Source organism: Notolepis coatsorum, assembly GCF_963971535.1.
Source record: "Notolepis coatsorum genome assembly, chromosome: 10".
NCBI lineage: Eukaryota > Metazoa > Chordata > Actinopteri > Aulopiformes > Paralepididae > Notolepis > Notolepis coatsorum.
Genome location: NC_140174.1, coordinates 41456834 through 41482785, shown reverse-complemented (window position 1 = coordinate 41482785; position 25952 = coordinate 41456834). Strand labels below are relative to the sequence as shown.

The 25952-nt window shown below is 42.8% G+C and overlaps 1 protein-coding gene across 1 annotated transcript in view; it reads right to left on the bottom strand.

The window, feature by feature from the left end:
* Nucleotides 1-25952, bottom strand: part of dock1 (dedicator of cytokinesis 1) — a gene marked incomplete at its 5' end in the record, with an annotated part of 602016 nt that overhangs the window by 80419 nt on the left and 495645 nt on the right. The window contains 7 exons of the mRNA XM_084323017.1: nt 8527-8646; nt 12039-12129; nt 16208-16248; nt 19873-20029; nt 20561-20646; nt 23986-24134; nt 25590-25648. Coding sequence (XP_084179143.1) covers nt 8527-8646; nt 12039-12129; nt 16208-16248; nt 19873-20029; nt 20561-20646; nt 23986-24134; nt 25590-25648 — 703 coding nt within the window. The remainder of the gene's footprint in view (nt 1-8526; nt 8647-12038; nt 12130-16207; nt 16249-19872; nt 20030-20560; nt 20647-23985; nt 24135-25589; nt 25649-25952) is intronic.

The following is a 25952-nucleotide window of genomic DNA, read 5'->3' as shown; positions in this document are numbered from 1 at the left end:
ATCTGTGAGGACCCCAGGAAGAATAGTCAACACGTTGATGATGACTAATGGGGATCCTAATAAACATAAACATGTTACATCATGATGCCGTTGAATCCGATGAACGACAAATCGATTGACCGTGTGATCATTGCAAAAGCCTGTGAGCATATTTTACATTGATTTAGCAAACGATAATATCGTAGATTGTCAATAGGTACATTCGTGATATCGCCCCCAGCATTAGTTCCAACAGAACAGGTTTTCTGGGCTGGACCTGAGCTGGGCCAGGCATGGGGAGATGGGTTCAGATTGCTATCAGAGACAGAAAGATAGGTATGTATGTAGCCATGTAGACCACTCTCCCTGGCTGCCACCATCACACATTAGAAAATGTGCCCAGTTTGTCTCCAAGAGTGTTGATGGCAACATTCTGTAATGTGTGTGTGTGTCCCAGACTCTATTAAACAGCAATCTCCCCAACTGATTCAGGTTGGCTGAGAGCCGGCTGGAGGACCAAGGGAGATGGCAGCTCCCCAACTCCCACAGCAGGAGCTGAGCTTTGGGGAAAGCCTCTCAGAGCGGCCCACCCTGGCCCCGGTCCCACTGCTCCTCCTCCCACCTTAAGCTAACACGCTAATAGCTCTACTCTCTGGGGGAACAGAAGGCGGGGGAAACACCGACATTAACGGCTCCCCTGCTGCTCGCTCGGACACATTTCCTCGCATTGAGTCATCTGCGAAATGGCCTGTCCCTTGCTGTTGAATAGAGTGTCATCATTCCAAGATGGCATCTATTCTCATGTGTTGCAGGTGTCGAGGGAGGACAGGGAGAGGAGAGAAGGGATTAGGAGGGAAGTAGAGGAGGATGGAGCTCAGTTAGAAGGCAGTGGACAAAAGGAAATGTGTGTTTAGTCCGTCAGAAAAGGACCCGTTTTCAATGTTTACTAAAAGAGAAATGATATACCAGTAATAATTATCTTCTTTTTATTTATTTATTTATATATATATTTTTAACTCATTGGCCTTGGCTAATTTTCTTTGAAGAACAGTAAAGAACACATTTTGATTGAGTGGAAATGTAGGTGAAAACAAGTAAATATGGTAAAGATTAAACAAAAAGGTTCACTGTGGACCATCACTGTCTGCCTCCACTTTGTTTAATTCATATATAGCACTTTTTATCGATTAAATGTGATCTACCAGAGGTAAATGGCAAATGTTAACCATATGGTCTAGAGATTGCTTGTAATTGAGATGAAGTTAACATCTGTTAAGTACTTTTACTAGGGTTGGAATTGAGATGAAGTTAACATCTGTTAAGTACTTTTACTAGGGTTGGGACTTTATCGCATTCATTTCGATTAATTAACGCAGCACTTTGCTCTCGTCTGTCGGCTCCGGGCTGCGTTTAGTTTTCGCCGATCAACCAATACATTGTTGGAAAGTTGAAGTTGCCGCCTTTCAATCGCCACCACACTCAACCTATTGCGTGATTACATTCTCGAGTTACAAGACAAAACATCCAGCGAGCGTCATTTGACAAGCCGTTCCGACGAGTGACCACGTCCGGTTGTGAATGGTCCTGAACTGACCAGTGACCAGTCACCACTGATGGCAAAAATGATTGACCACCGTTGTAGTCAAGGAGCGTCTGCTCCGAAAGCAATCCCAGACGGGCGCTCAGAGTGGGGAAAGGTGACACAAGAAGACGAAGAAGTCCTTTGTTTTGGCAAAATTAATGGCAGTGGACGGCCATTTTGGATAACCACGCTGAATTATTGCTGGTAGACACATTACAGAAACCTTTGTGAAACACTCATTTTCAAGTCAAGTCAAGTCAAGTCAAGTCAATTTTATTTATATAGCACATTTCCAGGCAGCGGCAGCTGGCACCAAAGTGCTTCACAGGCAGGTTGATAAAAAACAAAATAATGTGATGCAAGATATAAGATTAAAAACATAGTAAAGCAATGAAAGTAATAAAAACTAAATAATATGATGCAAGATATAAGATTAAAACCATAATAAAGCAATGAAAGTAATAAAAACAGGTAGGACACAGTAAAACAAAGAGGATAGAAGGGCCAGGGGTCTAGTGGTGATTAAGTGGGGGGGGAAGGCCAAGGAGAACAGGTAGGTTTTTAAAAGTGATTTAAAAGCCGGCACGGTCTGGGCGGTCCGTACGCTGAGGGGGAGGCTGTTCCACAATCTAGGCGCTGCGGTGGAGAAAGCTCTGTCTCCCCTAGTCTTGAGCCTAGTTCTAGGCACCACCAATAGCAGCTGGTCAGCTGATCTGAGGGATCGGTGGGGGGTATGGCAGTGCAAGAGCTCAGACAGATAGGGAGGAGCCGTGCCATTTAGTGATTTAAAAACATTTAGGGCTAATTTAAAATCGATCCTAAAGCGAACAGTGGAGCGAGGCCAAAACTGGGCAAAATGTTTTTTTTGTTTTGGTGAGGAGGCGCAGACTGCGTTCTGCACCAGTCATTTTCAGTGGGATTCTTATAAACGTTGGACCTGTATGACTATAAGACTTCAGGCTATGGAACCATTATGTTTTCCAGCTCCTACCTCTCAGATGGAACTTAAAAACAGGCATCTGGCAACCACTAAACAGAAATGTGAGTAGACAAAACTTTTACTTCAGTGTTCAAACCTCTGTTACTCTATTTCATTAGCACTCAAAGTGATTTTTCTTTATTGTGTAAGAAACTTCGGAATGTTACCTTTCAAAAAGAGAAAAAGTCCTTTGCGCTATACACGTATATATACTATATTATTCCTAAAATTGCTGCACTTTGTTAAAATTGCATTGATCTGACTGTTGGTCTGTGTAGTAGCTAATAAACAAGATTTTGCTGCTTAAACGTATGTATAATGTATATTCATTGATTCACTCGTATACCAAAATCCATTTGAATTGAACATTTTTGCTTCTTGCATCAAATATGCATTCATTCCGATTCATTTCGATTAATTAACTATAAAGTCTATAACTATAAAGTCTCGAATTAATTAGATAAAAAAAATTAATCCAGTCCCACCATACATTGTTACATTCATTATTATGGCTTTATTGTTTTAAAATCCCAATCATGTTGTAGGCTCATCAGACATGGGGTGAGTAACAAAAATCCAAACACCACGCAAGGGTTAAGGAAGATAACGAAAGGGATCATTTACATTTCCTGGTCCATACAAAAGATAAAAGAAACCTGCCAGTCAGCAGCTATTTCCCAGTGCCTGTCTTCCCCTGCCAGGAGGAGGGACTTCAAAGAGCCAACACAGGGATTAAAGCAAACAAATATCTCCTGACTGAACTTTTTTTCAGGCCAAGTCATATTCTTATTTTAACCTCCACTCTATTTATTTTTTAATAGCGTTAGCGTTTTAAGGGAGCCTACTTGTAGAGCCTACTGTCCTGACTGTGACTATAGACCCTACTGTTGTGGTTGTCGCACCAGGCAGGGAGGCTGTGTGCTGGAGAGCGCGAATGCAAGTCTTGTAGCTAGCTTCTGATTGATCGCGAGCTATCACCCTTTTGCCATTACTGCCACACTGTAATTTTTTCCTGTGGCATACGTTGCAAAAACACACACCTGGCTCTTTTAGTTTTTTGCACCATGAACTAAAAGGCTTGTTATCATACAAACAAGGGACTAAACACGTTTCGCAATTATGCCACAACAATGTGGAACGCCCTACCCACAGCCGTAAAAAAAATTGGAATCCTATTCCCTACCCACATTCAAAACCACTCTCAAAGAGCACCTACGGGAGGCTGCAATTCGAAACTGGCCACCGTAAATGTCCAATGTCCAATGTCCAACCCCCCCCCCCCCCCCCCCCAATGGACAGTCTCCTCCCCACCGTATGTATATCTTTTTTACCACCCACCCACCCCCTCCTAATGTACAGTCTCCTCCTCATCATATGTATATATTTACTGTTAGGATCTCTGGGTAACAGTACTGTATATTTGCATAACGTATATGCAGGGCTCTAGAGTGCGACCATATTACTCACATTTGCCCCTAGAAATATGTGTGTGCGAACCGGAAAAATTAATTACTCGCACAGTGTGCGAGTGAAGATTACAACCTCAGTCGTGCTTTTTTCTCTCCACTGCTAATCGTTCAAAAATTACAAGTCCCACATTGCACTCAAGCCAACGGTCCAATCACAGTAGAGTAACGGGACTGGTTTCAAGGGAAAGAAAGGAAATGACCAATCGGAAGCTATCATTTGCTTTTTTACTTCCGGAAAGTCCGCCATTGTGCTATGCGAGACTTTCCCGAGACAGTAACATTAAGTTAATGTAACTTATTCTAGTCTTACCAATAGCAATAGATTTTAGAACACCTAGATTTATCGATAGCAATAGTAATATAAGGTTAATGCAACAAAACGAATGCCTTGCTTTGTTAATCATAGCATTGATGCAGTAGCGCAGGGGTGGCCAACCCGCGGCTCGCGAGCCGCATGTGGCTCTTTGCCCGTCAATGTGTGGCTCTTCCATCCATAACATTTTTTATAATATATATATATATATTTTTTTGTATGTCACTCATTCCATAAGGACGTAGAATAAACATTTACAGATTTTCTTTTAAATGGTCCATTTTCATGTTCTTGGTATCTGAATCTAGGGACATCTATGGATCAGTGTCAGAAATAGTGTGTCTGTTACTAGGCTTGAGTAAATTGTAATGAACCAAAGGAGAATATCAATTCTATTTAAAAAAAATTATTTATCTTTGACTGTGAATAACACCATGCAAAAATGACCTGAAGCAAATGAATAAAGGGAAGATGATTAAACATAAGGTTTTGTAGATACAGTACTGAATTCTGCCATCTTTTTTATAATGTAAATTTCTCCACCATTTTTCATCGTATTGCAACACGTTCACAGAAAGGTAGAGAAACTAACTGTGTGTTCTGTTTTATGGCAATAACGTTCAGGTTTGTGGGAGATAATCCCAAAAAATAAGAGAAATAAAAAGGTTTATCTAGAAGTCAGATGATTGACAGGGGCTAGCGTGAGCTGGGTAGGGTAGTTTTTCTAAATTCGAAAGCCATGACTCTCTTCCTTCAAAAGACTAACGGAACGTAGACCAATCTCAGTCACTCTTATTGTCTGGGACCAAATTCGGTCACGCCCCATTTTACGCGACATCCAGGCTTTTTTTTACCATCAGCGTTTGTGAATTTCATGTCGACAGGTAGATGAAGTGAAATTATACTTATTTTAGAATATATATATCAAATTTCATGAGTATTCATCTATATTTAGTCATCTAAAGACTATTAGATATGAACCTATGTACCCGTAAAAAGTGGGAATCTCTAGAATGTGTTTTGGGCGACGGTGTTTACGGAAGTGCGGTAGCTTCTCAGGTTGACGTTATACTATAACTTACACAACACTTTCTGTTGTCAGTAGATGGCAGCATTGGTTTAAAATTAAAAGGTGAAAATGTGAAAACTACAAAATGAATGCAATTCCCAAGACCTTTAGCACAGGTCACAGGTCACTGGGACGCGTCTATTCTTTGACGCAATCTGAACAGCGTTAAACTATTAATGGGGCCTGAGTACAGTGATCGAGAATGGTCACCCAATTATCTTAACAAAAGTGCATCATTAGCATTATGTTTATTGTCTAAACGGGAACATAATGGTACAATTTAAGATTTGAATGTTATCCGCATATAAAGGACAAATAAAACATAGTTAATTTGTAAGAAACCTCAATGAAAACGGCGCAGGGTAAGTTATATTCGCTATTGTTATGAAAATGTGATATAATCCTATAAAAATGTGGACGCATTTGGTCACCGTGACGTTACACTCACTTTTGGCTGCTCCACTTCCTCCTGTCAATATGCGCCGGTTTCCGACTCAATGCCCTGAGATTTCTATAATCTTATATTTCACTAATAACAGTTAAAATCATTGGTAAACAAACGTAATGCTGAAAATATACACTTTTAATGTATATCTCGGGCTTAAGAGGTTAACCCTGTGAGGCCCAAATAAAAAAGACATTAGCAACTTCAGAGGCCAGAGGGTGAGACCTATAAACACATGAAGGGTGCCGTGACTGATCAAAAAGGTTGAGAAACGCTGGTATGGTGTGGCTCTTTGTGGTACCACAGTAATTTTTGTGGCTCTTAGTCTCTGACTGGTTGGCCACCCCTGCAGTAGCGTATGTCGTTGTGTTGGCTGTAACGGACATGAGAATAACATAATACTGTGTACACATTAAAATTGTGATAATCGTTTCTAACATTTTCAAATCGATGCAGTTGAATTTCCCCCTTAAGATCGATGCATTGCGATGCATTGTTACACCCCTACACCAAAGTCACTGGCCCACTGTGCGTGTGTGTATGTGTGTGTGCTAACTTGGCTCGCGTTATCAACAGCAGAGGTGGGTGCAAGCGGTGTGACGTAATTGGCAGAATCGACTGTCAATCAATGGTCTACCTGACACGCAAACTCATAAACAATGTTTCTGTACTGGAGGTGTACAGTATTTCAATAGGCAACCCTGAAAGGATTATTTTTCTAGAAGAGCAACACTAACCAAAACATAGGCATTGTATGCATAAAAGGGGCAAAAGCTAAAGTTAAGTGACTGTTACTTTTGTAGCAGTAGTTCAATGTCTTTTTTATTAGGCCTAGTTGTAGGCTACAACTTTGCCACAGTAGGCTTTAATCACTTAATAGTTCAAATGTCTGTGTCCCATTCCCGTTTGTACATGCAGATACACACACACGCACACAGTGGGCCAGTGACTTTGGTGGTATGTGCTATTGCACAGATGTGTGTCCCGTTCCCGCTTGCACGCACAGTACAAATATACATTTATTTTTGAAAAAAATAATAAACTCTGTTACTTGAAATATTTTCACTGTGCTCCTAAATATTTTTGTGTGCTCCTAAATTTCTTTGTGTGCTCCTAAGTTTTTTCATTTAGGAGCACATGTGCTCCTTGGGGAAAAGGTTAGCGTAGAGCCCTGCGTATATGTGACAAATGTAACAGTACTATATACCTGTATCTGTATGTCATGTATGTCCCTATGTCATAAATGTCATAATGTCATGTATGTTGTGTATGTCATAAATGTCACTATGAATTGAAAATGGGGGATTGATTGATTGATTGATTGATTGAAATTTGTATTAACAGATTGCAGAATGGGTACAATACAGTACAGCTCAATACACACAATTGTTAAGGGGATGCAGACCAGAGAAAGACTTTTGTCTTGTTTACATCAGGGTCCCCCATTTTCAATTCATCATAATATGAATTGATAATATGGGACGCTGATGTAAACAAGACAAACATATTTCTCTGGTCTGCATCCCCTTAACAATTGTGTGTATTGAGCCATACTGTATTGTACCCATTCTGCAATCTGTTAAATAAAGTTTTCATTCATTCATTCATTCAAGTTTCCCCGCTCATATGGGCTCCAATGAGTATCAGAGGTAGATAAACGTGTGAGAAATAAGTTTTGTTTGGGTTTTGTCCGCTAGAGTAGGCCTAATGCAGGATTTGTGCACATGTGTTTTCTGACATAGCCTAATGATGTGAATGCGTTTCTGCTACTGGATATACCAGATCCAGAGAGATACACCTGTGTGATGTTGCTACGGAGTTAAGCTAATAAAGGATACTCACGACCACAGCAAGGGACTCACGTATTTGTACTGTGAAGTAACACGACAATGACAAATGTGTTGTTTCTGTTTTTCTTTTTGACATAGTTGCGGCACACGGAACAAGTTAACAACTCACCACCACTACAGCCCCCAGTCGCCTAGCCAGTCTCTTGAAATACCGCTATCTTCAAACTTCCATTCCTCTCGAAACTTTCTTTTGTTAGGTGGTCCCGCTCATCCTTTTCGTCTGAGAAAACCACAGTGGGTTTTCTTTTTAGTGGCCGGCTTACTCCTTCCATTTAACGCTATTAAGCTAACGTTAGCTAATCGGTATAGCAGGCGTGCGTAACGTTACAGTGCAAGCAGGTACATAAGCAGGTGGTGGATGTGACGTCGGTAAACAAGGAGAGATTGACGCGCGAGGCTGTCGTAAGACCAAAACACACCGCAGTTTTAATTATTTTACATGACTATTTTGTTAACCGCCATGTGGCGGACAGACCTCTCAGACCTCGCAAATGTCACTCGCCAAACCTAAAACCTGCCCGCCATTGGCGCTTGGCGGGTGCTTATGTTGTTCCGTCTACAAATCATATTATACCAGGTAGCCAATTGACGGAAAATCCGTCACGACTCCGAATCAAATTGACGGAAATCCGTCTCAAGACGGAGCGCTTTAATCCCTGTGCCAACAGTATCTAAAACAGCCCCCTCAGCTGCTTGTCATGGACTCTTCTCATCTCCTGACAAGCCAATAGGCGGCGACATGGCCAGAATCAGTCCACTATATTGAACAGGACAGTGTGTGTGTGTGTGTGTGTGTGTGTGTGTGTGTGTGTGTGTGTTGGTGACCCGGTTGTCTCTTACCTTGCCCTTGTCGAAGTAATTGATAATCTGCTGGTAGAGCTGGTCCTTGAGTTGTCCTTGTGTGGTGGCCTGGTAGCCATCCCTCTGGGTTAAGTGGGCTGCACATGCCTCCTCCGACCACTAGGGGGAACAGTTAACAGATGGGGGTCAACACCACAGACTACAATAACAGATGGGGTCAACACCACGGACTACAATAACAGATGGGGTCAACACCACGGACTACAATAACAGATGGGGTCAACACCATGGAGAACAATAACCGATGGGGTCAACACCATGGACTACAATAACATATGGGGTCAACACCATGGACTACAATAACCAAGGAGTCAACTACAGTAACATATGGGGTCAACACCACGGACTACAATAACAGATGGGGTCAACACCATGGAGAACAATAACAGATGGGGTCAACACCATGGACTACAATAACATATGGGGTCAACACCATGGACTACAATAACCAAGGAGTCAACTACAGTAACATATGGGGTCAACACCACGGACTACAATAACAGATGGGGTCAACACCATGGACTACAGTAACATATGGGGTCAACACCATGGAGAACAATAACAGATGGGGTCAACACCATGGACTACAGTAACCAAGGGGTCAACACCATGGACTACAGTAACATTATGGGGTCAACACCATGGACTAGAGAGAGAGAGATTCAGAGAGAGAGAGAGAGAGAGAGAGAGAGAGAGAGAGAGTGAGAGAGAGAGAGGGAGAGAGAGAGAGAGGGAGAGAGTGAGCGAGAGAGGGCGGGAGAGAGAAAGGAAGAGAAAGAGAGAGAGGGCGGGAGAGAGAGAGGAAGAGAAAGAGAGAGAGGGCAGGAGAGGACACTGGTACACACAGTCCCCTCTTCAGGCTAATACTTGCTTTTGTTGAGCATGTGTGAATCCCCTAATACAACACAACACAACATAACACAGCTCACATAGTCCAAGTCCACTGGCAGCCACTCCAGTGAAGTGGAGCAGTGGAGGGAAGGGAGGGGAGCGCACTACTTGCAAGATGCACCTGTTACCAGAACACATCAGATACTATTGATGTATGCAGCAGCAGCACAATATTATTCATTACAGATCCTGCTTGATTCTGTGGCAGGAGAAGAGTGGGAGGGGAAAAAGAAAACAAGATTAAAGGGGTTTTCTTTTTCTGCTGACCTCACACGCTGAAGCACAGTTTTTTTTCTTTTTTTCTTTACGCTGCATCAAGAATAATGAGCATTCTGAGAGGCTAGACTGGCTTGGCTAACAGGAGACGGGGAAATCTGATTGGCCGCTGCGTCCAGGAAACGTAACACCGCTACAGGGGGGGACCTGTCAGGGATCACGCCCCACTAGGAGGTCCACATTTAAATACCAAAGCCGGAGCATTTACATACACTGAACTGGCGGGGGGGTAATCACTTTGCACTTTTCTTAAGCGTCAGGCGTTTCGTCATGTACAGAGAGGGATGTTAGGAGACTTCTGGTTCTGCCTAGTGATTCCATTACAGTTGAGACCGCAGCCTTCTCATGCAGTTAAAACCAGATCCATTTATCCAAGTGTCACCTGGGATCTGCCGTCGACAGCGCTAAGAGTGCTGACGCATCACAAAAGCCGTAATACATAATGCTGTAAATTCTACATCCTTTACTAGGTATTCTAACGCAGGACGTCTCAATTCTCCCGGGCCTATTTTTTCCTATTATCTATAAAACTAAAAAAACTATAAATAAAAAAAAAAAAAAAAAACAACAATGAATGCAACGTGACAGATATATATAGAGGGACAGTAAATCATACAGGGGCGTCTTTCAACGCAAAGTGCTGTCCATCCCTGTGCAAAGTACAAAAGAAAGACGGTGCTTCCAAAAACTACATGGCACAGCTTAAAAGGAGAAGAAAGGCTGTAACCACCAGGCTCTGGTGGAATAAAAATCAATCTAATTTTACAGTATAATGTCTCCCCCCCCCCCCCCCCCCCCTCTCTCTCTCACTCTCTCTCTCTCTCTCTCTCTCTCTCTCTGAGAGCATGTGTTGTGTGCAGGAGATGCCGCAGCTGTTTTGGAGATGAGTGAAATTAAAATAATAATAACAACAGCGGTTCCTGTGAACACTTCTGCGGTCTGCTCTGTGTGGAAAATGTGATGTAGTCACACAGCCAACCCTCCTCTCCCTCTAGGGACAGGCACTAAAGGCCAACAGTCAGCTATGCAAAAACAAAAAACAAAACCCACCCCCAAAAGAAAGCCACCATTTCGGATAAAAGGTGAAAAGGATTGACACCATTTCTTTATTTTTTTATAACAAACCCAGAGGGGAAATATACGCTGTGCGTATTTCTGATGCTTGCAGACTGGTCCTCCTCTATAATTTGGTCCATTATTACCAAATCCGGGGCGTCGTTCATCATCAGATTACTACAAGTATCCAAACGGAGCTTTCGTTGAAAACAACTCCCTTTTGCTCGCATTCACATGTTCATCAAAACAGACCCGTTTCCTATTGTTGTTCTATAATATACACGCTGAATACATTTTCCGAAGCAATCAATTCAAACCACAAGGGTCTGCAGGGAAGTGTAGGGCCTCAAACAAAGCGCCATGCTTTCCATAGTCACTCAAAGGATATAGATGATTCCCAACGTACTGTATGCCTCTGCACAAGGTATAGGAGACATCTTTCAAAGCACGCGCGCCTCGCACACCCAAAGGACCGGAGCCTCTGGGTTTTCCAGCTGACGAAGGCACTGCCAGGCGAGGAACAATGGCATCACAAAGTACCTCGGCTCCGCTTTAAATACGTCTGAGCCCCTTTCAGGACGGATCTGATATGATACACAAGGATTTGCATTCGCCGCTACTCGGTACAAGGTGAATAATAAAATAAATAATAATAAAGGGGAAAAGATGCTGTTCAGCAACTCTACCCTCTCATCAGCCATCTCCTCCCGGTGTGGGATTAGAGGAGGGTGGACCTATCTCTCTGACCAGACCGCATGCACATCGTAAAACACATAAAGTTAAACGCCATCTAGATATTGGCTTACAGTCTACTATCTTGTGTGCCGCTTGGAGGGGAATTATTCAGCACTGAGTGTGTGTGTGTGCGTGTGTAAATGGACTGCATTTATATAGCGCTTTTATCCAAAGTGCTTCATAACTTATGCGTCACATTCACCCATTCACTCACACATTAACACACCGACGGCGGAGGCGACTGCGCCAGGTGCCAACCTGCTCATCGGTTAAGTGTCTTGCTCAAGGACACTTCCACACGCTGCCGCGAGGAGCCGGAATCGAACCTGGAGCCTTCTGTTAACCAGACCGCTCTACTCTCCTGAGTCACGGTCGCCCCCACTGGTGTGTGTGTGTGTGTGTGTGTGTGTGTGTGTGTGTGTGTGTGTGTGTGTGTGTGTGTGTGTGTGTGTGTGTGTGTGTGTGTGTGTGTGTGTGTGTGTGTGTGTGTGTGTGTGTGTGTGTGTGTGTGTGTTGGCTGTGTGTTGACGTACCCTCAGCAGCTTGGCGTGCAGCAGCAGAGTGTAGGCTGCCTCGGTGTAGTTGTCGCACTCCTTGTGGAGGTCGCACAGCTTATACAGGTACCTGACAGAGAGGACGGACGGGAGATTTATGGGTCAGGCCTGGGTGGCGCTCGCACACCTTTAAATGCGCTGCGAACACAATCTGAATTTTAAAGCCCTGTCAAAGGGTTAGAGTCCTCTCTTCACACCGAATGTGCAGCTCCTCCTTACTTTAGCCACAAAAGTACTGTGAAAGTCAACAGGACAACTGTAAAAAAATAAAAACACATGTTTAAAGGGGACATGCATTGCTATTCCTTTCACTATTTGGGCAACTTTACACAATTCCTGTGAGTCTATGGAACACATCTGTAAAGTTTTTTTCAAAAGAATTAATTGTTTTGTATTTCTAATCAAGTACTGTAAAGCAGCATTTTTCCACTTCAAGATTTCAAGCTGTTTTGGGCTGGGCTCTGCCCATAAGCGTTTTGAGTGACAGTCACCCACAGTCTGCACTGGCAGACTGAGCGAGATATAGAGAGATAGAGGAGGGGGATACTAATTAATTTCGCCGTGGGGGGGGGGGGGGGTCATAATCCCACGGGACAATGCATTGGTAACTTGTTTCAAATGACAATATATACCCCTGTGAATATTATTGCACGGATCGGAATACGGGCACGCGTGTGGGAGCGTGCGCAACGATATTTTGACAGTGATATGCGCGTGGAGAAGCTCCATCCCCATGCGCGCACACACATTTACACACACACTCCCGCGCGCAGGGCTGGAGGTTGTGTGTAAATGCTCGTGTCCCTCTCTCTCTCTCTCCCTCTCTATCTCTCTCTCCCCCTCTCTCTCTCTCTCCCTCTCTCTCGCTCGTTCTCTGCTGTCTCTGTCGGCACCCACGCACGTCAACCTGTTTGAGGAAGTAATTCCACTCGCTCTGTTGTTGAGCGAATTGTTGATTGTGGGCGGTGACTACAACCAGTGCCTTACTCATGTCAGCAAAACAGTCAAATCAGAATGGCTTAGTTGAGTGAGGGAGGATCTCGTGAACTCGAGACTAGACTGATGAGCCAAAATGAGAATTAGAGACACAGACCCCATTGATATAAACCCCCATTGCTAGGAAACAATGCTAAACACTGGAAATGGCCATTTATAAGACACGGGACCTATAAAACTTATTCGGAAGCAAACGTCTTTGCTTTAGGCGCACCGTGGAGTAGGTTTCAGTGTTTTATTTCAGGGCTTGTACAGACCGAAGAGTGGCTCCATTACTTCACTCTAGTTTTGTGGCCGGCAGTAAGAAGCACAGCATGGACGATGCTGAGAAAGGACTGTAGGATCAATAGGATCGACTAGGGCAGGGGTGGCCAACCAGTCAGAGACTAAGAGCCACAAAAAAATGACTGTGGTACCACAAAGAGCCACACCATATACCAGCGTTTCTCAACCTTTTTTTTCAGTCACGGCACCCTTCATGTGTTTATAGGTCTCACCCTCTGGCCTCTGAAGTTGCTAATGTCTTTTTTATTTGGGCCTCACAGGGTTAAAAGTACCCTGTGAGACCCACGGTTGCAAAATTACAAAATCACTTTTAGCCATTTAAAAAAATAATGTTTATTTAAAAAATGTTAAAGGGGAACTATTTTACTATTTCTTTCACTATTTGGGCACTTTTACACAATTCCTGTGAGTCTATGGAACACCTAGGTTTTTTTCAAAAAAAATGCATTGTTTTGTATTTCTAATCAAGTACTAAAAACCGCATTTTTCTACCTCAAGATCTTAAGCCGTTTTGAGGCTGGGCTCCAACCACTGTGTGGCCTGGTGCCAACTGCCACATCAACTGCCACATTATTATGCAGCTGAGAAATCTCTGACATCACAGATATGCACATTTTCAGATGACTCAGTTCAGTGAGGGTGAATATTGTGAGAGGAGAATTGGAAGAATTCGCCAATATGAGAATTAGAGACATATATCCTATTAATATAAGTCCACATAGCTAAGAAACAATGGTAAACACTGAAAAAAGCCATTTATAAGATAGTTCCCCTTTAAGCACATGTATAGTCAATTGGTCCTGTTGTTCAGCCTCACAATGCTATTTGATAGTAAATGTGTTTATATGTCCCACCCTCTGGCCTCTGAAGTTGCTAATTTCTTTTTAATTTGGGCCTCACAGGGTTAACCTCTTAAGCCCGAGATATACAGTAAAAGTGTATATTTTCAGCATTATGTTTGTTTACCAATTATTTTAACTGTTATTAGTGAAATATAAGATTATAGAAATCTCAGGGCATTGAGTCGGAAACCGGCGCATATTGACAGGAGGAAGTGGCACAGCCAAAAGTGAGTGTAGTCTTTTGAAGGAAGAGACTCAGGGCTTTCAAATTTCGAAAAACTACCCTACCCAGCTCACACCAGCCCCTGTCAATCATCTGACTTCTGGATTTACTTTTTAATTTCTCTTATTTTTTGGGATTATCTCCCACAAACCTGAACGTTATTGCCATAAAACAGAACGCAGTTAGTTTCTCTACCTTTCTGTGAACGTCTTGCAAAAAACGGTGTTGCAATATGATGAAAAATGGTGGAGAAATTTACATTATAAAAAAGATGGCAGAATTCAGTACTGTATCTACAAAACCTTCTGTTTAATCATCTTCCCTTTATTCATTTGCTTAGATTTTTCAGGTCTGGTAAATTTTAGCATGGTGTTATTTACAGTCAAAGATAATTTTTTTTTAAATAGAATTGATATTCTCCTTTGGTTCATTACAATTTACTCAAGCCTAGTAACAGACACACTATTTCTGACACTGATCCATATATGTCCCTAGATTCAGATACCAAGAACATGCAAATGGACCATTTAAAAAAAAATTGTAAATGTTTATTCTACGTCCTTATGTAATGAGTGACATAAAAAAAAAAAGTAAAAAAAATAAAAAAAGTAAAAAAATAAATAAAAAAACATATTTTTTTTTTATTTTTTTTTATGGATGGAAGAGCCGCACATTGACGGGCAAAGAGCCGCATGCGGCTCGCGAGCCGCGGGTTGGCCACCCCTGGACTAGGGGGTCAGAAATCCTGAATGTACCCTTTAAACTTTAGATCTGTGATAGAATTTTGCATCGAGTTTCAAAATCCCATTTTCTAGAAATGACGTTGAAGAAATCTACCAATGAGATGAGACTGGGGTTTCCAGTGCAATCAAGGATCTTCTAATCAGAAAACAAAATTTTCTTGAAACAGGTGGTGTGATTTGCCTTTATTTCATGATATTGTCACTTATCACAATTTGTTGAAATGAGTTCTGACGAGACGGGGTATTAAGTGCAATTATCCCACCCCAAGCCCCGCCCTCTTTTCCTTGATCCAAGGGAAGCAACAGCTGTGACTGGAGGAGCAAGGAAAAGAGGGCGGGACTTGAGATTGTCTCACACCGCACACACTGTCACTCGTTTCCAAAAGAAAATGAGAATGTAAGACTCGACACGAACGATCGAATTACTGGTTAAGACGTATATTCTTTTGAGACAGGAAGTTAACTCCAACAGGCTGATGCGGCCTGACAACCAATTTCACAACAAATAACACCAACGATGGAGATTCCAGCTGCACGGATGGAAATGTATTTCTGGGTATATTCCTGGAAGGTGAGGAGGGAAAAGACGGCGTGGTACGTTTGTATTTGACGAGGTGTCTTGGCACAGCCGAATAAGGGCAACGTGTCAGTGCTGAGTCGACTAATGCATGTACTATCAAATCTTCCTGGACTTTTACTTTATTCTTAAATCGACACTGTACAATTCCACACTTTTTACTGTACACTTACTGTATATTTCTGTATATCTTTACTGTATATTTTATATTATAATGTATATACATAACATAGAAAATGTATATCCCTTATTCGTGACCTCTGTTTTTGACTACCTAAATGTTTACCGTTTACTGTGAGCCATCTGTAGTGCCAAATTTCCTTCGGGAAGAATAAAGTATTTCTATTCTATTCTATATGTGAAACGGGACACCGGGGGGGGGGGGGGGGGGCTCCTCATGCAGGGGGACAGAGCAGAAGACCTTGAAAGCAGGACCTCGGCGTGAATAAAGGTGTGAATAACAGACGACAGGATGGACCTACCTGATGTACATCTCCTCTCTCTCTATCTCCTTGTAGAAGTTCTATGGAGAGAGAAAAGACACTGTGACATTTTCATTTAAAAGCATCACATTTTGTTCTGCTATGTACCACGCTGGTCTATTATATTCAGATGTTTTTGGTACTCACTGAGTGAAAGGATATTTTCAGTAAGTGACAGTATACCCACCTTGCTCGGCTTCGCATCATTCGATGTGTTATGAATAATAATTATAATAATAATACATTTAATTTGTAGTGCACTTTACATTTGGAACCAAATCTCAAAGTGCTAGAGGGTAAAAACATAGGCTTTAAAAACATAGGCAATTAAAAAACAAGGCATAAAAACATAAAAAAAAGGGATAAAACATACAAATAGATGTATAAAAGGTTAAAACTAAGAAAAAGCTTTGGTGAAGAGGTAAGATTTTAGTCCTCTTTTAAAAGAATAAGTGGTCTGTGGTCTCTCAGGTAGTCAGGGAGGGCATTCCACAGGCGAGGAATGTGTTATTAGATATCGTATAAAGTGCATTGTAATATACACATTACACATGTATAACATGTGTATAGAACGTATACACGCAATATGAAAAAGCAAAGGTATAAACAGTATTAACAGTATTGATGTGTACAGTTAAGTATAAACAGAGTGAGTAGCTATAAACACGACAAACAGTAGTATAAATATGAATACCTTATGGATACTATGACCAATGTAGCCAGTGGTTTAAATAATATGATGTGAATATTATGACACTGTTATAAATGAGCATCCAGTTAACACTTTCGGGGCCAACCACGTACCTGTATACGTTATTGGGCGCCAACGGTTAACGATTTTAATATCCTATTCAATGTCAGGGACCTGTATGTTGCCGTTAAAAGGCATACTGGGACTCCGAAGGTGCAGTACCGGCCAGATCCTACTAGTAGGCAGTATCGAGAGTGCAGTAAACCCTGTTCCAGACCGGGTGCTACACTCAAATGTCTCCGGGTGCACTTTTCTAGTAATGGGAAACCTAGGGCTTCACTCGATCACATTGAATCGTTTTCGGGACCCCCGATCCATATGTTGTGGTGGGTTATGTCGTGGACCAAATTGACATACGATGGACCAGATGGCGATCAAACACTTGGAATATTCTTTTTGGAATACCACCGACCACAGGTAAGGTCTATCCGACGTCAATTCTAGCTTGATCGTGCAATGTTTTCATACCCATCCCCCTGATCGGCGTGTGTTGTGGTAATAACGAATGCCGTTACTGGCAATCAAATAATCAGAAACGACCCCCCTCCCCTTTCATGCATTCATGATGAAACATAATACCTATTATAAACATTTGATTTGGAAATAGTAGCGTGTCCAGGGACGAAACGCCAATGGTTTTAGTAGAATTCACGTTGCGCCCTATAACCAGCCTCCCAGGAATTTGCCCGGATCATTCCGAAATTAGACTTATATTCACCACGGGATAACGCGCGAAGTTCGTGAACGTATTCATGAAAAAATTTATTCTTTTTTGCATCTTGAACGGAAGATAGTTACTGTCAAATGACCATGGTATTGTATCCATAGCTATAATATAAAATATAGATTTAAATCTACAAACAAGGTGACGCACAGTGAAACTATGTAATGGAAACCTGGCCCAGCTAGAGCTAAATGGGGAAATCGAATGGCCGCGAATGAGTTAAAGGTGATATAGATCAAATGTTTATGTAAATCATGTAAAAAAACAAAAACATCTACATAGCTTTTAGAAAGGTGCGGAATAAAAGTATTGCTTTTCACCCCCAAAAATGTATGAATGAATTTATCATTTTAAAGATTTTGGCGGGTCCAAAATCAATGTTGTTTACATGTGTGCTAGGGATGTCCCGATCCGATCACGTGATCGGGGCCGATCACGTGATTTTCCGAAGATCGGGATAGACAAAAAAAAAAAAACAAAAAAAAAAAAACAGGATTTCTTTTAATTTTTTTTTAATTTTTTTGTTCAACAAACATGACCATGTTCACGTCTTAAACTCATACTGAGGCCTTAGTTTTGGTTTTAAATTGCATATCATCATTCATTTATTTATGGTCACACAGAGCAGAAGAATTTTGCCAAAACAAACCAATGTCCAGCTGCAGAACGGCAGACCAGCCACACTCTCAGACCCAAACGCATTTCCTTTGATTTAATTATACATCAAATGATTTATGTCAAGGATTGCAATGCCTCGCTTGAATGAAGTTAACTTTTCACCTGGATAACGTCAACATTCAGGGTGAATGTAATGTGAGAAATTGGGATTAAAAAAATAATATATATATATACCGGTCGGTATATATATATTTTTGTAAATGTTTTTATTTATTTTTTTGATCGGATTGGGAAAGATCGGTATCGGTAGATACTCAAAATCACAAGATCGGGATTGGATCGGGAGCACTTTTTTTTATCGGGACATCCCTAATGTGTGCCCGTATCCTATCCCACACTTCCCATTTCACCACGTGGAATGCACATGATTGGATAAATGACACGTTGGTGCTCTAGTGCAACATCTATTATCTATCATCTATAGCAACTTTAATGTTAATTGTTAAAAAAAAATAAGTGAGAATGCACAAGTAAGTCTTGTGTTGACTCTCCAAACATTTGCCAAAATGGCCTCGCGAGAAATCAAGTGTTTCCGCCACTGAGATACGACGTAGGAGTGAAGAGTGAGTAGAGATGGTCAACATGATGGTGCAGAGCTGAGTGAATAAGACTAAACGCTGAATATAATCACGCACAGCCCGGGTTGTTTTGATGGGTTATTTTAGGCTATATAGCCACAGGGATGGGGGGGGGGATACTGACATTTCAGCGCTTCCATGTGAAATGTCATTTCACAATAGAGGGGCCACCCAGGTGAGTGCTTGTGTGATAACGTCTTAATACATTCTGACATGTGAACGCCATTGTCTCATTGTCCCGAATAGTTGTCACATGTTATCGCGGCTTGCTTCATCGACATCAATAACAAGGGTATTGTAGAACCGCCAATATCTATTGTTAATGTCATCTACGACTACTGATCCCCATGGAGGAGTGTTAGACTCGTCAGTGTTTGTGGAAGAGAGGATGTGTCTTCACCAAGTTCCTGTATACCGTACGTTAAAGGTACACGGTCATGGATCGACGCAAAGGCCTGTGTTCATACAAGACCTGTAGTCAATGCTGGATACAGCTATTTTAAAACTGAATCCAATATGTACATTAAAGAATTGCACATTACAGCACTATTATGAAGATTTTGATGTAAACTGGGTGAGAAGGGAATATTTTGTGGTGCCGTAAAACAAAAATGTATTACTAAAGAAGTACATTAACACTGTCAAATACTGTTACACCGTCAAAATTATGAAAACATACGGTGACTTTATATTTTGGCTATATCATCTAGCTCTATATACCAGGATTGAGATCAATTCACTTTTAACAATTCAATGAATCAAGGAAGTGGATTTGTGTGGATATTAAGTACTCTCTAAAAAGGTTTTACTTTTTACTTAACCTATCGACAAGTAAACCAGAATGCATGTTCCATCATCAGCAGGTAAATATTGATGTCCATATTTTGAATTGACCAAACTGAACGTGAACTGATCCCAGGCCAGAGGTATTTACCAGCACGTTGACGGTGCAGCTCATGCGATTCTCTTTGTTCTCGTCGTGCATGATGGTCCTGTAGTCCAGAAGCCTCTCCAGCAGACGCACCACAAGGGTCACAAAGTTCTCCCCCGTCTTCGCCAGGTATTTGTGCTTCCTGCAGTGCTCCAGCAAACTGGTGTGTGTGTGTGTGTGTGTGTGTGTGTGTGTGTGTGTGTGTGTGTGTGTGTGTGTGTGTGTGTGTGTGTGTGTGTGTGTGTGTGTGTGTGTGTGTGTGTGTGTGAGCAAGGGAGCAAGTGAGTGAGTGAGAGTGTGTGTGTTGTTTGTGTGGGTGTGTAGTGGGGGAATGCGGGGTGTGGAGAGAGATAACAATAAAGGAGTACATGTGAGAGTCTGTTTTTAGATAGTAGCATTAAAGATGTCAAACCTTTACTGCTTGAAATTTTAGAAAAGCTCTTTCATACCAAAGATGTGGCCAACTGCCAGTTGATTATACAAGCACGCACACACACACACACACACACACACACACACACACACACACACACACACACAAAACAAACTTGCATCTGACTACTGTATATGTCAGGAAATCGTGTGATCATCAGCGTACAGTGAGGATTTTGAGGAGTGCTAGCTATGTTGCAATTAGCATTATCTAATGTCAGCAGCTCAGACGTAATCCTGCCCATTAATCGGCACTTACATTTTCTGAAAGAGAACTTTGTACTGCTCGTCTCCGCGGCCCCCCTCCACCTCGTGATCCAGCTTGGTGATGATCTCGTTCTCAAACTGCAATTAAGACGGAGCAGGCGTAAATAATCAGTGTAGCAAATTTTTCAATTCATTAACGCCGTCCCCCTCTCTCCCTGTCTTCATTGGTGTCTGATTGAGGAGATCTTGCGCTTCACACTTAATCCCCCCCCACCCGTCCCTCTTTCAGCCCGGCTGACTGTGAGCTCATATTAATATGTTCATTAATATGCCAACTTTCTCTTTATCTGGCTGGAATTAGCTGGAGCAGGGAGGGAACGGGAGGGAGGGAACGGGAGGGAGGGAACGGGAGGGAGGGAACGGCCGCGGCATGAGGCTCATCCCCTAGATTTGCATCCTTTTTTCCCCCTCTTATTTACCCTTGCTGGTAGCACTGCGTCGCCACAGCCATAGCGGTTTTTGACAGTGATGCATGGAGCTCATATCTCCAGTATCTGTATATGGCAGCTGCATAAAAATATGTTTTATTGTGCTGAAACAACCCAATTTGCGCCGGCCACTTGGTCTGCCGGCTGGCCGAGAGGAGTGAAGGAGAGGGAGAGGAGTGAAGGAGAGGGAGATGAGTGGAGAGGGAGAGGAGTGAAGGAGAGGGAGATGAGTGGAGAGGGAGAGGAGTGAAGGAGAGAGAGAGGGAGAGGAGTGAAGGAGAGGGAGAGGAGTGAAGGAGAGGGAGAAGAGTGAATGAGAGAGAGGAGTGAAGGAGAGGGAGAGGGAGGAGTGAAGGAGAGGGAGAGGAGTGAAGGAGAGGGAGAGGGAGAGGAGTGAAGGAGAGGGAAAGGAGTGAAGGAGAGGGAGAGGAGTGAATGAGAGGGAGAGGAGTAAAGGAGAGAGAGAGGGAGAGGAGTGAAGGAGATGGAGAGGGAGAAGAGTGAAGGAGAGGGAGCGGAGTGAAGGAGAGGGAGAAGAGTGAGGGAGAGGAGTGAAGGAGAGGGAGAGGAGTGAAGGAGAGGAGTGAATGAGAGGGAGAGGGAGAAGGGTGAATGAGAGGGAGAGGAGTAAAGGAGAGAGAGAGGGAGAGGAGTGAAGGAGATGGAGAGGGAGAAGAGTGAAGGAGAGGGAGCGGAGTGAAGGAGAGGGAGAGGAGTGAGGGAGAGGAGTGAAGGAGAGGGAGAGGAGTGAATGAGAGGGAGAGGAGTAAAGGAGAGAGAGAGGGAGAGGAGTGAAGGAGATGGAGAGGGAGAAGAGTGAAGGAGAGGGAGCGGAGTGAAGGAGAGGGAGAGGAGTGAAGGAGAGGAGTGAATGAGAGGGAGAGGGAGAAGGGTGAATGAGAGAGAGAGGAGTGAAGGAGAGGGAGAGGAGTGAAGGAGAGAGAGAGGGAGGAGTGAAGGAGAGGGAGAGGAGTGAAGGAGAGGGAGAGGACTGAAGGAGAGAGATAGGGAGAGGAGTGAAGGAGATGGAGAGGGAGAGGAGTGAAGGAGAGGGAGAGGAGTGAAGGAGAGGGAGATGAGTGAAGGAGATGGAGAGGAGTGAAGGAGAGTGAGAGGAGTGAAGGAGAGTGAGATGAGTGAAGGAGAGGAGTGAGGGGAGTGAAGGAGAGGAGTGAGGGAGAGGAGTGAAGTATAGGGAGAGGAGTGAGGGAGAGGGAGAGGAGTGAAGGAGAGTGTTACGGACCCTGTTCTTATGTATATATAGGGAGTTATGTATATTATCTGTTGTATATATAGGCATGTTTTGTTTGTTGTTTTCTTTTGTCTCCCTCTTGTGTCTACATATCCCCATTCTCAGATGTCTCCCAGTTCCAGCACCACCAGCAGCAGCTGGTCAATCAGGATCTCACTCCAGCAACAGCAGCAGTGCAACGGCAGCTGTTGCTGATCTGCAATCAAGCTCTACACCCCTCCATATATCCTAGACCATGTGCATTGTTAGTTAGCTCTCTGGTTCATTATTGTGGTAAAGTAGAGCTCTGTCTGTGTCTTTGGTGTAACTCTCTTTTGTGTCTTTTTGGTAATAGAGCTGAGGCTCTTAGGGTACATTTGTGTCAGAGCTGGTAAAAGCTTTGTTGGAGCTAATTTTGTGTGAGAGCTAGTCAAAGCTCTGTGTGAGCTCATTGTGCGTGAGAGCTGGTCAAAGCTCTGGTTCTTTGTGCCATTGGTCTATAGCATTGTATCTTTTTGTGTTGTACATTTCTGTAATAATCCCTTGTATATTTGTTCCCATGTCACCCTGCCTATGGTGATTCCTTTTTTCTTGTGTATTAATCTTTTGTTTCGCACACAAGGACATTGAGGACAGGAAGATACCCTGGGTCTACATTTTGCATCACGTAGGTGACCTGATGTTAAAGACACCAGCTTTAGAGTGAGCACCACCACCACCTGTACTTTTGGGCGTTCAGTGCCTGTAAAGGGGAGGGGGGAGGGTGGGTTTTCATTTCCTTTTGTATTTTATTTGGTGCCACTAGGAAGTCCTCCTTGCTCTCTGTGTTGCAGAGTTTTGTTTTGTGAAATAAATACTATTATTTTGCTAATTGTTTCTGTGGTTTTGTGTCACTGCACCCTCACCTACCCTGTGGCCTCGTGTTGCATCCCCTTACTGGGGTGCGTAAAAGAGAGGGAGAGGGAGAGGAGTGAAGGAGAGGGAGAGGGCGGCCAAATACAAAAAGATGTAAATGCTGCTCTCAGTTCAGCTGTGGCTTCACACAAGCACAGAGGACGAGAGGGAGGGAGAGAGGCTGTGAATGGAATACGGCTGGCTTAAGTGTATAAAAAGGGGTCAGGCTAGAGTGAAATTGATCATATTTCACTGTCGGATAGAGAAGAAGAAGAGGGCGGCACTCACTTCCAATGAGCCAGGTCGTGACTGACACATCAACTTAATTACCAGGGCTCCCCTTCACTCCCACTCTAAAGAGACTACTCTATTGGCAGAGAGGATCCGAGAGAGAGCTATAGGCTCGGCTGCTGCTGCTTTCAACAGGACTACAAGAGCCACGCCAAACTCCGGGGCCCTCAAACACACTGAGGCAGAGAGGTGGCTAAGGCATGGCAGCTGTAGCCAATTGGATTGCCCCATGCAAAAGTTAATTCTGTACTGTAATAAGACATAACATTAAGCTGACTGCCCTGGCTGTGTGATAACTACAGCACAACAAAATGAGATTTGTTAAATTATGAAACGTTCTTCTCAGATAGACTCCTGCACGCTCCTACGCATGCACGCACGCACGCGCACACACACTCTTCCCATAGCCTTCTCCTCTCAACCTCTCTCCCTGTCCTACTGGTGTCCTCTGTCTCTCTCTCTCTCCTACTGGTGTCTCTCTCTCTGTCCTACTGGTCTCTGTCTGTCTGTCTCTCTCTCTCCATCGAGTCCCACTTGTATTGATCCTAGCGACGACTCAGTAGGTAGACACACCCGCTGGAAGCTGCAAGTGAAGTGGAACTCGCACTGCATCATGTCAAAGAAGATGGGGATGGTGGCCTTGCGCAGCTCGATCTCCGGGACGAGGGTCATCTCCAGCATGGGCCCCACCATCTCGGGAATGAACTTGATCTTGTGAGGGCCTTGTGGAGAGAGGAAAGAAGACCGCCATGTGAGTGTCCACATTCCACTTTAGACACAGTAAACCTTAAAAAACTACCTGGCACGGCCTAGTAGAACACTACCGCCGTCGATCTCAACGTGGGTATAAAACCTCCGTCAAAGTGCCCCTGAGCATTACAAAAAAGTAATTGTTGCATAAAGTACATGGAGTGTAATCTGGCTCCCCCGTGTCTTTTCCCCTCACGTTTCCTGTCATCAGTGTTTTCTTTGACGTTTATCCCGTGGGTTATTTCCAGCTATGCGCCTCAGGTACGAACCGGGTCTTGGGCTAAATGAAGACCCCACAGTGAGCAAATCAATCTCATCCGGTAGCAAGGGTTTCTAATTAAGACGGGGGAGGTTCCAATATGAGAGAGAGAGAGAGGACCTGGAGGGATGTGTGGTTTGCATTTTTTTTTTTATATACATCACATACAACACAACATAAAGCCAATTAACACCCTGCTCCTCCTATTCTTAGCTCTGATCCGTTCCTCGGTCGGCACATGGTTACCGTGACGACACGGCGTGGCGGATGATATGAAAAGAAAAAAAAGAGGAAAACAACACCTTAGCGTGTGTCAACGGCCGGAAGGCTATTTGTGGAATTCCCATCATAAGACCCCTGACACTGTATCTATTTACGATAGGTAATTAAGTGTTAAGGGGTTTATTACTTGGCTAATCATTTTTAGAACAATTGATGGAGAACCATATAAATCAGTTTAAAGTTTTCAGAGGAACAATGTTTTCAAGCTTTATTATCTAAAGATGGGAAAGTTAAGAGGGTTGTGTTTGCTCATAGTTAAAGACAGTCCAAAGACAGACAGTTGTGCTGTATCACATTCACAGTCCAAGTGAATTAGTCTTCAACTGCTAAATCTGACTTATATGGGTCTTTGGTGTGAGGGTTCAATTATATTGAAATTCTTTATTAGGAATAACCCCTTGAGATGAACCATCTCGTTTTCAAGGAGGTCCCAGATTACAAAATAAGTTCAGACAGTTCAGTTCAGACAACATCAATCAGACAAACGAACAAAACAAAGAACTAAACAAAACAAACAAATAAAACACAATAGTAACAACTACAATAACTACAACAGTACACATAACACATAATTATGTATCATTGCGTCAATAAACTGTGATAATGATGAATGGTCAAAACATGACGATTAGTCAAAACATGAACAGATAATCTCAAAGTGAGAGGAAAGAGCAGTTTTAAATAAGTGAAAGGATGTTATTGAACGGATATGAACAGGTAGATTGTTCCAGTCAGAAGGAGCCTTAAACTTAAATTATTTTTTGCCAACGGATGTGGACACAGTTGGAACTTCAAAATAAATTGCTTATACAGTGTGTTTTAGAATACTTTTTAATTGATAAACTGGCTTGTTTACCTGTATAGGAAACACAAGAGAGTACATTACCTAGATTGTACCACATGTCCCTGATTTCAAAGCCAATTTGTCTCCTCATGTCTTGGTATCTGAAACACAAACAAGGATTAAATGGCTACAGTCCAGGCTATAAATGGGCATATTATATTCTGGCATTAGAGCAGAGCACGAAAAAAAATAAAGACATGGAAAAAATTATACAGATTATTGAAACACAATTTTCATGGTGGCTGGGAAATGGAACTGCGGACCTCCAGTCCGACTCTCAAAAACAACACATGGATTGAATAATGTTCAATTATTGGCTTAACCACCACAACGACTCAGCACTAATGAACATTACATACATTTGAACGCATAGGCGTTCTATAAAGCAAATCTCTTCACACCAAA